At 31.2% G+C, this 18,079-nt stretch overlaps 1 protein-coding gene across 24 annotated transcripts in view; it reads left to right on the top strand.

The window, feature by feature from the left end:
• wge (BAH domain and coiled-coil containing protein winged eye) overlaps nucleotides 1–18,079 on the top strand; it is a 130,835-nt gene that overhangs the window by 69,070 nt on the left and 43,686 nt on the right. For all 24 annotated transcript variants that reach the window (XM_088202735.1, XM_088202736.1, XM_088202729.1 and 21 more), the window contains one exon: nucleotides 6,200–6,349. In XM_088202735.1, coding sequence (XP_088058861.1) covers nucleotides 6,310–6,349 — 40 coding nt within the window. In that variant the 5' untranslated portion in view covers nucleotides 6,200–6,309. The remainder of the gene's footprint in view (nucleotides 1–6,199; nucleotides 6,350–18,079) is intronic.

Raw genomic sequence — 18,079 nt, 5'->3', positions numbered from 1 at the left:
GAGTTAGTGGAAAATAACATGTTCAACGTAAGTGTTCTTAAATTTCTGCCTTGTGATTTGTTCTTCGCTGTGAGGAATGCACCAATGCGTGGAATGACACAAGGCAATATTGTTTTGTTATTCTCGAGGTACAGCTGTTGAGATTGTTATCATATTTTCACTTTAACAAAAATAATATTCTGCTAACACCTGTGACTTGTCCCATATTCACTTTTTTTGGTTTGCGAAATTGATCTTCTTATCTCCATAAATTTATAACATTATTTAAACTCAACAAACAGGATAATGATGAAAAAACCTCTTTTTAATTTCCGAAATTTCTCATATTTTTGAGTTAATATTGTGCAGCTGTGGACTTTCTCATTGATTTTTATCTCTGAATCAATACGAATAATGTTTAATTAAAAAAAATATATTTCAACTATAAATTTAACCAAAATATTATTTTTCTTAAATTTAATTCTGTAAAATAATCTACTATGGTTTTTTTTAAATAAATTCTAGTATTTTCGGCAGCACGTATAATTAAAATTTAACTAAATAGATACTTTTTATTGTACCTTTATTCCTTTTTAACATATAAATATGAACGAATATATTAATATATTTTATTGCTAACTATTCGATATTCGAATAATTGATAATAACGATTATTTCGAACTCTGACTGTAAGACAAAATATCATAAAATTCTGGCAATAATAATTTCTAGCTTTCTAATTATATTTCAATCATAATACTTTTTCAAGTAGAAGGTTACCGATTAATGTGTTGTAGTAAATAAACGGCATCATCATAAATCACTGCAGCATAAATTTGTTCTTGTAAAGATGTTTGGTCTCACTTTCACGTACAATGCATGTTTGCAGATTAGTATAAAATGTACATAAAAAGTGGATTTGGGTTAAAAATAATCCATTTAATCTGAAAATATTAAATTAGTTATTTTATTAAGAATAATTAACGTTATTATAAAATAAGAGTAAATGATGAGCGAATGAACTTTTACTTTATTTATACTCACTTAATATTTATTCCTTTCATTTATATTTTTTTATATATTATATATCTATAGGTACTTTTGACTTCTACCTACATATACATAGATTGACAAAAAAAGCGTTTTCCGGTTCAAAACGCTTACGTTTTATATTTCAATGAAATGACATTAATTCTATTCACGCACCGATGCGTGCACGGCAACAGGTTGTCCGCGCGTATTCGCCTCGCGGCGTCAAAGGGTTAAAAAACAAACAAAAGCGCTCAAAAATAGATTCTAATTAAGTTTTCCTTTTCAACGTTTCATTGTGTAACGCGTCTAATGAAAACAATGCGTTTATTTGAGATTCAGTCTTCATTATACTTAGGTGGTACCACTCTCGGTTATTCCAAATTCTGAATTACACACTTCAAACTTTTTTCACGAAGTCTGCCGGCGACCAAGTTTTGGACGTATTTATCCAATTTTGGTCTCGTGCTATCAGACCGCTTGCGAAAGCTGCACTTGTGTATTCCGTGAAAATGCTCCCCGTGTTATGCTAGCAGCATTTTAATAGCTCGATGCTCGGATCGAACGGGTTTCGCTGCTAAACTTGCCTTTTGAGTTACATTTTTGTGATATTTATATTATGTTTTATTGCACGAATCGGCTTTTCGTTAATTGGAGTAAGTACAATTTTCTATCATAAAGTTTATTACTGCGTTTTTATTGACCCTTACCATGTAAATGGTAATAGCGAGTACAGCGAGTTTCTTAGTTTGCTATACATATACAACTTTTGTAAAATAGTTCAGTCCGAATTGAGCAATTTGAGAAATTTGGTATATATCCCGCTCATAAGTTATCTGTTTTATTCGCTATTTTAAAACTAAAAATCACCATGAACCATTTGAGTTAAGAGGCAATTAACTGTTTTTGATTTGGTTTTAAATATATATTTATGAAATGTAAACAAAAAATATTATATCTCGTATAAGCCCTAGTAAACCATCAACACGGATTTCGTCCGCGTCGTTCCATGGTCACTAACCTCTTGTGCCTTTGATTGCACTAGAGAGTCGCTATTGCGTTCCTTTTCTTACCCGTTGCGGCTAGAACGCTTCTCTTGCACGAGCCATCAAGCTTCTCAGCGAGCTTGCCGAGTACAATGATGTTTTCGGCGATAGCTATGAGGAGCTGGAAAATTTTATGTGGGAAAGGTGCTCATCTATTTTAGTTGTGCACCATAACTATTTTATTATTATTTTGATTTATTGTATAATGGCCATAATAACGCATTGTTATATTTAATTAACTATGTTTTAAATCTTTAAATGTTTATAGTATTACACATAAATTAAAAACTTACAAAGTAATTAAAATAAATGATAAAACAGTAAAATTAGGTCAGTAATTAAAGAAAAAATTAAACAAGTATTCCATTATTATTAAATTCTTAAACAAAATTATTTTAGAATTATATATTATCACTAAGAAACAATAATTACGTAAAATATTATTACAACACTGCACTCCCTTTAGTCTTGAATACTGGTAAAACACGGAAAAGCATGGAATTATCAATGTTTCACCTAGTTCGTGGTCTAATTCGTAGTGATATACTCTTTCGATCACTTCTATTACGTTTTTGTGCAATTGATTTATTTATCCTTATTATGGCGACAATTTTTTTTATCTGTTTAATTAGGGACTATTCCAGGACCAGTCCAAGAATATTTTTCCACTTTACTCCATATATTAATTTTATTTATTTATTTTAATCACATCTTTACTTTGCATTGATCAAATTAAAAATAATACTGATTATTTTCGTTCTGGTGCAGAAACATCCATGAAGTCCAAATTGGAACCCACGTGCTTTAAAAATAATTTACTGTTCCTTCCATTCCGGAATATAGGCCGCACCCCTCTGAATTTCGCACTGTTGCCTGATTATATTTTTTAATTTGACGACTAAATATAATCCATATAAATTTATTTCGCTCTCATCGAAGAGCGTCACTTTTTCTCAATCCAACACAGTCCAGATTTTATGTATATTACATGCGCGCTAGACGCATGATTGCAAACACGCCCACTTCCCTAATCCTTTAAGGGTTATCCAATTATATTTTTTATCTAATGTTTCGTATATATTCACTGGTAATATCCACGACAGTTTTTGCTTATCACGAAAGCATATCCTATACTTCATTTCATTTAACATACTCACTTTGATCACTTTGAGGCTTTTCTCGTATTTCACAACGGTATAATGCGCTAAGCAGAGTTGTCATATACGTTCCAACTACTTGTTATTCCGACACTCGCAGCGCACGGATGTCTTCAAATTGTTATTGCTATACATACGTAAATGATAACGATTGATAATTATTGATTTTGAAAGCTTATAACTTTCACTGTTTCAATATAAAAAAATATAGTAACACATCTAATTTCTTTAAATTTGTTTAAAATATATTGTAGAAAGGAGTAATGATAAATATATTAGCAACTTTAGAATAAATTGGTGAAGCGTAAACCCAAAGTTGTAATCTTTTTTCACTTATGAATAATGTCGAAATGGACTGACCTCAAAGTGACTCGGTTAAAAGAAACTGAGTGTGGAGTCACTCGATCAGTAGTTATTTTATTTAACCAGATTTATTGAATCTAATTGTCTTTGTACTGATGATTGCTTTTAACCTACAAACGACTACATAACAATATCACATTTTTACTGATATAATTTGTGGACAATTTGGTATTATATTTTTTATAAATATTTTCACCACAAAAGCTGAGTTACCATTAAAAAATTTATCGAACCTAACTTACAGTTTATGTGTGAGCGAGCCAAAAGGAGTATATCTCACAACAAGCGCCAATATTACAAAAAATTGTATCAGTTTTTTCTAGTCCCACAACTACACGCACCCAAATAGCATGTCCCCAATTTACCGTCTTATTGGAGGTTCTACTGTACATGAAAATTAAACCTAACCAAATTATCAATATTTCTATATATTATTATAAATAATATTTGATTTTTAATGTTGATACCAAAACCTATTTAAAAAAATAGTTTTTTAATTTTAGTATTTTTAATTTTTTACAACAAATAAAAAAAGGATAGAATATTTTTTTATTTTTTAAAGTTATCAAACTATCAATATTTATCAAAGAAACTAAAAATATATACAAATTTAAATAAAATAACTAAAACCATTACAGAATTTATGAACATAAATTGACATTATTCTATTGGTCGTGTCTTAAATACGTAGTTTTTTATTTACTTAATCAAGTACGAAAAAAGTATTCACCTGAAACTAACATTATTTGCCATTTGGCTAAGAACTTTTTTATGTCTTCTACATTTAAAGTTGCGTCTAAAAACTACTGTAAAAGTAGTTGAGTGCAGCAAGAGTTCTCTTTCAAAGTCCTTAATTTTTTAAAGATTCTTGCAGCATGACGTCTTGCGTTATCGTGGTGTAAGATGGCACCACGCCTTTTGGTGTCAACTAATTTTTTGTTCGAGCTTCGCCTTCAGTATATCTAAATGTTGATGTAATGAATTCGTTATTTGCTAGCAATTCTAATTTAATTATTCTACTGCTGTTCTAAAAAATATACTATTTTCAAAACTGCTCTTGTGTTGAATACGCAACATGACATACGCGTTTATGTTTTCAATTGAATCATTCTTACTATTATTCTACTACTATTCTAAACAAAGATTATGCTATTTTTCAAAACTACTTTTGTGTTGAATATGCAACGTGATATACGCGCTTAAGAAAAATATTTTTTGCGAAAATATGTTCAACACTCCCTGCGGTCCCCGCTCTCACCGTAAGATTAGGAAAATCAAGGAACACCTAATCTGTTACGATCGATCGGAATTATAATTATATTGTTATCACTAATTTAGATATCTTAGACATTATAGAAATTGAAAAACTAAGACCTTTTAGGTCACCGTGTATTTCGGGACATAATTTTATTAGTCGATTTCAATAGAAGCTAATTCGTAAAAATATTGGAATTTTAACCACTCGAATATCGTACAGTATAACTAAAAATATACGAATAAAATAACAACTCATTAAACGTTTCAAATTTTAAATTGGTTCTTATTTTTGTTTTGATTGTTCCTGTTCATGAAAACACCCGCTCGGTTGCGGTTGATATTGTGTTTTAAACTGTACGTCCAAATTTACTCTTACTAATATCGAATATTTGAGTTTAATTGTTTAGCAATTACTGCTTGACGGATTTCTACGAAATCAACCAGTTACTAAGAAAACAATAGATGGTTACAAAATTTGGTGTGGAAATCTTGAGTTGCATTTTTGCATTTAAAGAAAAATGTGTTTGCGTTTGCGTTTTGATTTGCGCTTTCGTACGTCATGCAGTGTGATCGTATTATATACGCAAAATAGTAACGAGATGTACATACACACACCCGTGCGTGCAATAAACATATCGCAAAATCTCGTCACGGAATCATTGATCGTGTATATTCGCAATTAAAATAAATGGTCAATGCGTCTTCTCGAGGTACGACAGGTGGTGGCGCCATAATTTTTGTGGTAATAATTATGCGTTTAAGCTTTGATACTTGTATGTTTAAAAGTGGCAATTCGCTATAAGTAAGTTGGGCAAACTATGTATGTTTTAATTATAATAATTAAAATAAGTATGCTTTTAATTAATCAATTGGACGCATGAGTATAAACCACACCGATGTTTTGAGTTAGATATAATGTACTTTTAATTATTGGTTTTCTGCGATTATCTGTTATATTTTTGTAGATTGTATTAAAAGATAATTATTTAATAATAGCATGATATCACCATAATCTATTTCATTTTTTGTTTGCATTATAATGGCAATAGTGAAGCAAATTCCCTTACAACTTAAATATACACTTCATTGAAAATTTTCATTTAGATATATATTTGCAAATAATGATTCAAAAGAAATCGATAACCTTATCAAATAAACGTGTTTTTGATCTTATTGACAGGTGATAAGAGTTCGTGCTCTGATAAAATATTTTTTTATGTGTGAATTTTTAAGTGACATTCCATATTACTATTTGCTAATGTTAATTTTAAATATACAATTTAGTTTGTACTCCGTTTTAAATGTATAGCCATCAACGTCGCAGGTTTTAGTCGAATGCTACTTTATTTCACGTCGTTCTTGTTGCAGGTTCGATTCCCGTGGGCATTGCGGTTGCGAGACAGCGATTGCCTCACGAACTGGGGTCCAACGGGGGTGGTGGGGGATTGCTAACCACCTCCTTGCCCCCAGTCTCCGGCATGTCGACCAAGGATATGATGCCGAGATTTGCAGACATGGGTCAGTTATTCTTACTTATTACATTTGCACTATCGAAAACCGACAGACAGGTCCACTTTAAATTTGAATCTAATACGAGATATGGGTTTATATTAAAGATTTTTTGTTACTATTTTGTTCCTTTGATCTTATTCAAATTGAACTTATTCGACGCCTATCTATAACAGGGACGTACTTTAGCATTTTAATTTGGCCATAAAAATATGTCATTTAATTAAATACTATGAATCTTAATGAAATATAAATATTCAAAAAAACGTCCCTGATTCTAAATAAAAAATTCTCAAGTTATCCCTCAAAGAAAATATAAAAAAGACACAAAAATATTTTTTTAAATATGTCATATGGGAATACATTTTCACCGATAGATATAATATATATTATTACCAGTGAAAATATAATATATCTGGCACGTGCTAGTAAAATTATATGATTTTAAATTTTCCATACGTACATACATATATACATTTACATATCATTATTTATTTACATGCTTATGTTGCAGTGAATGTATATTTATGGTGAAGTTATATTTTCACCAGTAAATGTATATTTCTACTATCGAAAATATAATTTTACTGATAGACGAAAGTGTAATTATATGATGAAATTAAACTCAATTTGACAGTTGCGAGACGTCCATTTGCTGTTCAAACCGAAACCTAACTTACACGAATTAACCAAACTTAACTTACCTAATGAAAGTTTTGAAACTAATTACAGTTTTAAAACTTGCATTAGGTCAAGTCCAAAATATAAACTATCCCAACTCGTCTCTCAGGGGAAAGTAAGCGTCGCATTTCGCATTACTTCATAGTTTGTCTGCACTATGTTTTATAAAAATAATAACTATTCTTAACGATATTACTACGGCCTTCTAACATAAGAATATTGATCAAAGTATATTCAAACCGAATTTTGGTCAATAGGAGGGCGCAAAAACAATTATCACTTCTCAGAAGTCAAAAATTCACGTCAAAAGCAATAAAATCGTGTTGACGCCGTCGATTTATTTTATAAAGTGCGAAATTTTAATTCAAATTTTTAATGTTCGAAATTTTCGGATCCGCAGTTTTCGTTTCCGTAATAATCGCCAAACCAAATCGACTAGTCGAAAATTATGTCAGTGGACTTATAGTTTTTTGTTCCGCACCGCCTCAATTATAATTAATTATTATTTCGCCCCGCTCGGATAAAGGCCTACTGAATATTTGAAGGTGCATTATAACCCTCGTTCGCTGTAGGCATTAACTTAGATTAGTGTCCCACGCGACGACATCTTTTTACGACACTACAACTTCTAAACGACGAAATGTTTTAATGAAAAAGTTATGTATGCACGTCGGACCTTGTCCATGTTTGGACCCGGCTCTGTTTGAAATTCAACAGGGCCAAAGAAATTAATTTGAAATTTAAAAACGCGGCCAACAGTCCGCTCCTTTGATTTATCGCCATTATCGCACTCCGCGTGTTATTCGTGCACTGTAAAAAGTTTTAAATTTCAGTCGTATTTGTGCAAATACGTATCCAAACACCCCACGCGATGTGACGTTTTCGTGCGCTAATAACTGAATGCGTGGCGTGGGGGTGTGACGTGTGAGCGCCCCAACTAATTAAGCTCGGATTATAATTAATTATATTCCGTTCCGTCATTACGTACCGGTAAATCCAGAAGTATCTGAACCAAGTGTTATAACGTTTTAGTAAGTATCAGTATCGTATTCGCTTTCATATTCATGTACTCATATATTAAAATCAACTAAATGTTTTTATAATGGTCTTACAAATAATAGATGAGGCCAAATGAGAGCAATCGAAGATTGAACTAATTAAGATTCAATCTCATTAGGGTCTAACTCTACCTCTAAAAATCACCTCATTGGCGATAGTTGTTTTTAATGCCTAGCGTAGGTGACCGTCCGATAATTACAAATAATAATTCAAACAATGCAATTAAACGATTATTAATAAGAGGACTTAGGAAGTGGTAATTGATGGCTTTCGAAAGTGCGTGGCTATTGTGCAATTCCGTGTGTCCTACACACGGAATTCAATGTTCACAGTTTTTTATGTATAATATGTATAATATATAAATTATTTTAAAATCACATAACAGTTTAAAATATAGCCAAAAAAATTGTGCAAATATGAATATATATTTGTTTCATAATACTGCGTGACGTTTTCTCCAGTTCGAATCGAAGATCTGATTGATCTGATTGATAAAGTGTCTGTGTTTCGGCATATATATCGATGATTTGGGGTGGAACCAAACTATAGTCTAATTAGATCGGTAATATTATCAATCTCGCCATTTTACAAAATACATAATCCGGGGTTGCCGTGATGTAGTTACTTGATCAGTACCGCATTATTTTTTATTTATAGCACACGATTTTTACGAAAGATTTTTAGTATTCATACGCTTTGAAACGCAATTTAGTTTGTTTACGTTGACTAGAAAAAAATCTTAGGGAATATAAAGGACACGAATCTATTATCAGCAGGATTGAAAGACCTGGGTTCTTGAATCCCATATGGATTCTAGAGATTTTCAATTTATATTGTGCTTGGAAGATATAATTATAATTCTGATCGATCATCACAGATTATGTTTTACTTGATTTTCCTAATTTTTCGGATGCATATCGTGATGGTTATTAAAGTCGAGTTATGTCGTTCATATTAGGTATTTAATTATAAGATATTTCAGCTTATAGAAAATATCAAATATCTATATTAAAAAATAGTATTATGAGATCCTTTTAGCTATTAATTTCGCCGCAACAATTATGTGTATATCACTCTTACTTTAATTATTTTAGTAATACTATTTTTTTTCTGCAAAATCGATTGGTGCGGACTCGCCGAAAACAATATAAATATCTTCGCTTTTATGAGTTGCGTCTAATACGCATACACTTAAATAAATTGGAAGGCTTGGAAGACTCTTTTGTTGCTTTTATTTATATAAATAAAACGCGCAGTTTCATTTAATCATCAAAAATTATATTATTATGTATTCACAGTTAACTTATATATTAATTTATAATAATACAGTAGTTCGTAGTTGCTACCTAAACATGCTATTCGTACCGTAAAGTGTTAATAATTAATGGCAAACTATCCGAAAACTTTTCCGTTAATGGACTACGTTCCGCTGCTTATCGATTAGCTAAAACATACATTACTTTAAATTATGGAATAAATAAAATCGATTAAAACGCTAGCACGCCCCGCGGGAAACAGCGATTCGGTGCAATTCACTCTAGCAAAAAAAGTTTGAAACCACAGAAATGGTGTAATAAAATCGCGGTGGTCGAATGTAGCCTCCGGGGACGTAAGCGACACATATAATTATTATTTAGATTGAGTTTTCTTCGATATATTTTCGTTTTATTGTGACGTATCAGGTTATCCCATTAGTCTGGGTATTTTTCTTACGTTTGCAAAAAGGTGTTTGTCAACAGTAGTCGTATCAATGATGCTATTTAGTAACGGGATATTTTTTGTCTGGATATTTTCAACCCTAAATCAACAATGGCAGTGGAGATAAAATAATCTCAGTGAAGCTATATTATGCTTTATGAGTTTCAACTCGTTCATAATGCGACAATAGCATTTAAACACATCTGTAATGTAATGAGATGGGATGTTATTAAATTTAAAAAGTGTCAGATGTGGTTCTAATAATATTTACATTGAATGTTTATGTAAGAGTGGGTTGTTAGTGAGTATATTAGGGCTGCCATCAGGTTCGAGATTAACATACAGGAGCTAGCACAAAAGCTCAACGTGTCGCATTGTTCGGAGATTTAAAAAATTAAAAAAAATGTTAATTTACCGAATATAAGTATCTAATAAATTATTTGTGGATAACCGTGCGCAGCGAATCTCAATATGTAAATATTCAATGATTCTAGAACAAATATTTTCGAGTCGAATTGTTACCGAAGATGTGAATCCTTTATTTTAGCACGCACCGTAAAATGCAGTGGTTGAATGCCAATCAACTACCAAATCCAATCACGGGAACAGAATTACACCCCAATAATTTAATGTTATGCATTTAATGGGATATGAAGGGTATAATTCATTATGAGTAATTGGATTATAGGCAGACAATTACGAGAGACACATAGTGTGCTCAGATAATTCGTTTAAAAGCTACTTAGATCATAAAAAACCTTCCCTTATAAATTAAAGAAAGGTATTTTACAACAAGACAGCGCTTGCCCTTATGTATCCAAGAAGATGATAGAAAAATCAATGGATTTTCTTGTATATTCATTTCTTACTGACTTTGCTTCAAGCGACTATTATCTATTTAGATCCCTGCAATAGTTTTTGGTAGAGAACAAGTTAACGAATTACTTACAAATGATTTTTTTTAAATATCGAAGATTATTGTACTAGCTTCATTTATCAGTAAACCAAGTATTTTATATTTATTTTTAGATAGAGATACTGACGCGTGAAGACAAATAACATGTGACTCATTAAAAAGTCGTTGGCGTTTAAAGGGTTAAAGAATTTATTACTTCCAAAAATATATTATTTTTCGAATCAGATAAAATTGATTAACATAGTTGTAGAAAAATATTTTAATTTTTAACTAATTTAACCCGCACTTTAAAAAATAAATTATGGAACAACCTGATATAATACTGAATTGAATAGATTAAAAAATCAGTCTCTGGTTATTGATAACTATCTAAAACTTTCTTATTTAATTTAACCTATTGAACAACAAAAATCAGACCATGCGAAGCTTTACATCCTCGTATTGCGTATAAGAAGACGTAAATGCTATAAATAACTGACGTTACTCTCTCAGTGGCGCATCTTCGCGGGTGATATTTTCTTATTTTTAGCTCACAGAGACACTTTTCTGATTCAGCAGTTCAGTTTGAATTTGAATAGAGTCAAAGTTGACTTCCTCCAACCGCGCGTCTTGAGCTTTCCCACAACAAGCTCGATTTTGTTAATGCTCATGCCGAACAGGACGAAGGTAAAATTTAATTTTTATTGGGGGGAGGGGGGCAAATGTTGGTCAGTTAGTGGTCGTTTTTTAATATTTCGATTTCATTAAATGACATGCATTTTTGGCCATTTTAAAGAGGGTCCCTGATTAGAATCCACGCCAAAAGCAATAAAATCGTGCCGTTGCCGTCGCAGTGGGAACGCTCGGTAAACTGGCGTTCACACAACGACTTTTATAATAGTATTAAAAAATTAATAAGGAACATATTAACCGAATTTTGACCAATAGGAGAGCGCAAAAACAATTATCACTTCTCAGAAGTCAAAAATTCACGTCAAAAGCAATAAAATCGTGTCGGCGCTGTTGCAATGGGAACGAGTGTTCTCACTGCATCGCGCCGACACGATTTTACTGCTTTTGACGTAAATTTTCAACTTCTGAGAAGTGATAATTATTTTTGTGCCCTCCTATTGAACAAAATTCGGTTTGAATGTAATTTACATATGTAAAAGTTGAAATCATATAATTTTACTAGCACCTGCCAGATAAATTATATTTTCACTGGTATTAATATATATTATATCTATCGGTGAAAATGTATTCCGATATAATTACACTGAAATGATATTCTTAAAAAAATATTTACGGGGTAGATTCAGTACTGTTTTTTTATGATATTGCTTTTGGATAACCTGAGACTTTCTGGTAGAGAATCAAGGTTTTTAATTATTCTATTTCATTAAGATTCATAGTATTTAATTAAATGACATGCATATTTCTGACTAAATTTAGGGGGGAGAGGGTGCAAATATCCCGACCTCTTCTCCCCCCCCCCCCAATGACCTGTTATTTTATTACTTACGGCCTTCGAACGTATTCATTAATCCCTAATATGAGGTTTGCCGCTAATACTTGTTGAGATTCACCGAAGTAGGTTATTGTTATTGATATGTTATATGAAAAACTAGGATCAAAACATGTAACGACGTATCGACATCTTTTTGCTGGCAACAGTATCAAAGTTGAACGGTCGTGCGATGCGAATATCGCCGCGTAAATCAACCGTAAAGTGTTAAAATTAAAGAAATTATTGTAGATATCAGAATTTGATATTTGTTGTTTTAAAAATAAGTAAAAGTACTTCATTTTATTATAATTTGTATTGTTTTTATTTTTAAAATATGTAATTTAGCGATCCACAGTTTAACGTTTACTGATTTTAACATTGTGAATATGAAAAAAACGAAAGTGTATTTTAAATTTGAAATTAAAACGTTAATTAATTAAGAAGGTATGATGGTTTTAAAAATAAGTTTAGGTTCTATTTTTCGCAAATAAGCCCGGCTGTACGGCTGCATTTTTAAGAATTAAAAAGCTAATGTGCTGCTTATAAATTAATTGGTTCTAATTTACAAGCAGTTTTAAAATTATTAATAATCCTCAACCCTATGACGTTATTAAAAATCCTAACGAGAAATGCACCATTTATTAATTTAATCATTTTGAAGAAAATTCATTATTTTTTATCATACCTCATTGTGCGCTTATGCAGGTGTACGTTTTCTTTTTTTCTCTTGCTAGCAAGATGCAAACATATCACAATTATATTCCTCAAACCTCAAAGAGTTATTATAGCTTATAGAATAATACATAATCTTGCATAGTAGTTACACTACAAAAATTGATTTTTTTGTGAATATGAAAGGTAAATTTCATACAGTTCTCCCATACTCCCACCATCCAATAACACGACGGTGACTAGGCCCAAGCGTTTAATGTTCCTTTATCAACTTCAAAAGTTTAATTTCACACAATTTACTATCATGTCTTCGCTGTGTGTCCAAAACACCACAAGTTCATCAAAATTTAAGCGCATTTTCCATAGTTCTCAGGGCATATAATGAGCGAACGGGCTCGCGGTGGGAGCCAAAGTGTGGCAACGCTAGCAGCGCAACTGATGTTTTATCACAACGGCAATTTATAACGCGACTCTCCATCCCTCTCGCTCCCGCAGTCAGAGTCCAGTTTTGCCTCCTTCTCTCGCGACGCGGCGCATCGGCAGCGTGTTTTGTACATTATGATTAATGTTGTCATGCTAGGCAGGCTATATTGCCTACAATACATAGGCAGTTTCCAAATTCGAGCACTGTCGCAGTCGTGACTCGAAGCCGTACTAACGCGTCCGGCTTACGCCGGCAAATCTTTTTGGCAGCATTCCTAAAGCGATGTTGTTTTTCGAATATGAGGCAGGAAGTTTTCATCGGACAAAACGGAGGTCTTTTGAAAAGTTTCTCGTGAATGAGGCGGCGAAGGAATTCGAGCGCGTAGGAGAGGATACGACCCCCTTGTATTATGAAAAAGTGTGAACAGGTGGTGCGACACAGTCCGTATATAGAGAGATTAAATACACATGAGTGCAATGATGGGGTGAAATATACGGGATAAATTGTATATGTATATATTATATATCACGAGATGTATTTTATATGAAAATGTAAATCAGAAATTGATTATGGTAATGTAAACGCGAGAGTTGGTGATTCATCTTTCAAATCATAAAAAATGCTAAAGCTCGTACATATGTAAGTTCTGAACCGATTAGAAACGTCAAAATGCAACATAAAGAATGGTGTCTGCTATTAGTCGTTGTAGTAGGAACGGTCGGTTAATCCCTTTCCGCACAAATTTACGACTTTCAAAAAGTGATGGACGACACAATATAATATCGATTTTTGTCCAATGGGTGATCACATAAAACACTTATCAGAATAAAATTCACGTCAAAAATTATAAAATCGTACCGACACCATCGTAGTGTGAACGATCGGCGTATTTCTTACATTATATTTAATGTTAACAACAATGCAACATGCAAGTAAAGAAAAATAGCTTTGATGAGCGTGCATTGGGTGTCAATCAATGAAGTAATTAACACTTTTTTCAGCGACAGCAGATTTCTCAGCTCAGTTTGCCATTTCACCATAAATAGACAGCCTGAACAACGCTTGCAAATTGTGCAAATTTATTTCGAAAATCGTGGTTCATTTTACGTCGTCCATTTTGTGGCCCGAGCGTTCCCACTGCACGGTTTTATTGCTTTTGACGTGGATTTTTGACTTCTGAGAAGTGATAATTGTTTTTTGCGTTCTCCTATTGGTATGTGCTTCTTTCGATTTTCACTTATTGTAAGATTGAGTGCCGTGCGTAAAGTGTGTTTTAATAAATTAAATTGTAGTTGTAAATTTTCATGGTACGCGATTCAGTTTTATAATAACTGATTTTATTATTACTAATATAGGATATGTTTATTGAAAAATATCTGTGAACTTTGCCTTGAAAAGAATTTTTTTACCCAATATTTGAGCTTTTGGAATTTCAAGCATTTTAGTTAATATTATATTAGTAACATCTTTGATCACTAAATGAATACGCTACGGTAAATACGCAGTAACATTTAGTGTGATTTTGTCATATGTATTTGAAATAACAAAAAGTTTAAATTTGTGCATACGGCATTCAATATGTTAAATGTAAATTAACGTGTATTTTAAATAGCTACTTTATTTTAATGTGCTTTCTGTTTTTTCACACTACTTGACTTGAATTCTTAACTTCTAAGACATTTTTTGCACTCCCATTGGACCAAATTTGGTTTCATGGTATTTCGCCCAATTCTCATTTCTCGAAAATCATATAATGGAGCGCATTTGACGCCATGACTACGAAGGCAGGATTTTACTACTACAAATAAGTGAAAACTGGACGAAATATATTAATAATATATAAAATTAGATTTTTAAATGCATGACCCATAAAAATACTGTTTACTTGATAACGTTATTAATTCTTAAACTTTTAGGATTAAAAAACATATTGCCGAGTGTCTGCAGCACAAAAAATAAGTTGCTTAAGTGTGTTATTTACAGAGGCGTAGCTATAAAACTATCCAAACGTCCCCACCCCCTACCCCATTTTATATATATTTCACAATTATTAAATACATATTTCAAATGATAATATAAATTATAATAAAATAAAATCATAATATTATTAAATATTTACTTGATTACTTTTTAGCAAATACACAATACATAATATATAATAATTAAATATATATATGTACATCTATGTAATTAAAAATAATATAATAATATAGCTAATATTATTAAGAAAAATTTGGTATATAAACAATTATAATGATTTATATTAATTTGTTTATTTACAAGAACATATTATTAAATAAAAATCAACTTATTTAATAAGAGAAAAATGTAAATAAAAAATAAAAATAAATTATCTATGAAGAAATTTTTATTTTTATTTTGCTGTAGCAAACTGGTCAATTCGTCATATTTAAATGTGAAAAACTAATTTTATATGCGAATTAAATTTTAATTATGTCTTAAAATTTTCACATCCCGTTTTGGCACCACCCCTCCTGGTCTGGCGCCCAGGGACATATGCCCCCTCCCACCAAATAAAACCCTAGCTACGCCTCTGATCATTTAACAAGTTGCTTTTAACAATATCGAGCTGGAAAACTAGTGGTAGCCCTCACGGTCTTATATTTTTATGAGTTCTAAATAAAATGTGTGTCAATAATAACGCAATCTGTACTTTTAAAATAAAACACTTTTTTATTGATGAATTGTTGATATTTTTAAGGCAGATAATTAGTTATAGAATAAATATATTTCAAATTGTTACGATTTTAGTGATGGTTTTTCACTTTTATTCTTATTTGATTTGACTAACATAACAAATCTAAGCAGTATTATTCTTTAGTACTGCTTTATAGCTTGATAATTCATGAAATGGTAAGTTAAAAACGCGCTTGTGTTAAAAGCATTTTTTTCCAAATATCATTTCATGACAAAAACAACAAAATCGTGCCTATACCGTTGTAGTGTGAACGATCGGTTAGGTTTCTTTCGTTTATCGCGGAAATAAAAACTGCGGACCCGAAAATTCCGGACATAGATGATTGCTGACACGAAAATTCCGCACTAAATGAGAACTAATATCAATATAAAAAAGTAAAACATAGATCCTTTGTATTTTTTTTTCGTTCTATTTATATTTTAAGTTGTGAATATGCATTAGCTTACTCTAGTAAAATAGGACAATACACAAACAACCTAACAGTAGTATTTTTTCAAATAAAAGAAATATGTGTTATAAATTATTGTAATGCATGACAAAAAAGATAATATACTACAAAATATAAAAACACAAAAATTGTAAAATTGAACGTAAAATCAGATCGCCCAGAATTGAAAAATATGTAGCATTGCTATTTCTAACAAATCAAAATATTTACGGATTTTAGCTAATATACAATATATTTTTTTACATTTTATTTTTGTACATCCCTGTTTATTATCTGATTCTAAATGCATACGTTGTACCATTTATTTTCCTATTTTTTTGTTATTGTATTATTATATTTAACCGTATCTTATCGTTTATATATTATGTTTCAGTTTTTTTGGATACACATTATATTTTTTTAATACACGCTTATCTCATAAGGTGTAGAATTTTAATTCATAAATTGAATGTGCGTAATTTTCGTGTGGTTTCATTTACTTCAGAATTTTGTAAAAGTATACATTGTCATATATTTCCCTAATGAATTGTTTTTATGATGTGTTTGTGTTAATATATTTTACCACATACTCTATTATCGTTTATGTTGTGTGTTCCAGTTTTTTGTATATATTTTTTTTTAATAAACACGTTATTCTCATAAGGTGTAAAATTTTAATTAAGAAATTCATTGTGTGCAATTTACACTGTCTGAAATTTTCGTTTCCGCAATAATCACCGAATCTACAGACTGTAGTTCGACATCACAGAATCTTTTTGAGAGATATATCTCGTTTGTAATTTACATTCTAAAAACAACACACCACATGTCTTCAAAGCTTATCTTTCTTACAAGTGGGACGGAATAGCGTAGTCCGTAACGTCTGACTAGTAATTCTGAGGTTGCAGTTTCAAGTTCCGGCAGCGACACTCAAATTTTTATTTATAATAAAAATACGCTCTTATTAAATAAACCGGCCTTGTAAATAAATTGTATTAAACATAATTATTTATCATTTTTAAAATGTAGGTGTCACCGATTTTCAGACTTTTAGTCTGATGGTTATATGTACTCATTATATCTGATTGACTGACTTAGTTGGTACAGATTTATCCCGTTGTAACGCATTGGCCTTGCGCCTGTCAGTTTATAACGGAAGATTTAATAAAAATAAATAAATAAATGTAGTAATGGTGTAGTAAAATTCACCTGCAATTCACCGTCAGCAATTAATCGCTAGCAATTTACCGTCGCGTCAATTAGTCGCATAAATAATTTAAATCCTACAAATGATCGCTAGCATATTTTATCGCCAGACAATATATATCATTTATTGCTCATTTTATTTTTAAAATAATGTGTTTTTATTTCAGAATATAGTGCAAACTCTTTTATGCATTGGTTGATTGACGTTATTGCAAGTAAAAAATAGACGTATTTTAAGGGGGTTTAAATTATATGCTATTCTAAAATGTCTATGAAACACAATTTGTCAGTTGCGAAACATCCCAATTGATGTTCAAACCCAAACCAAACAGAAGCTCAAAAACTATAATTAGTTTTAGAAATTTTATTAGGTTAGGTTTAGGTTTGAACAGCAAATAGACGTTTCACAACTGTAACAGTGAAGCTATATTTTCGATAGTATTAATATAAT

The sequence above is a fragment of the Plectrocnemia conspersa genome, unplaced genomic scaffold, assembly GCF_051122295.1.
Source record: "Plectrocnemia conspersa isolate PC_06_02 unplaced genomic scaffold, ASM5112229v1 ptg000013l, whole genome shotgun sequence".
NCBI lineage: Eukaryota > Metazoa > Arthropoda > Insecta > Trichoptera > Polycentropodidae > Plectrocnemia > Plectrocnemia conspersa.
The sequence above is the reverse complement of the archived record's forward strand: the minus strand, read 5'-3'. Positions and strand labels throughout refer to the sequence as shown.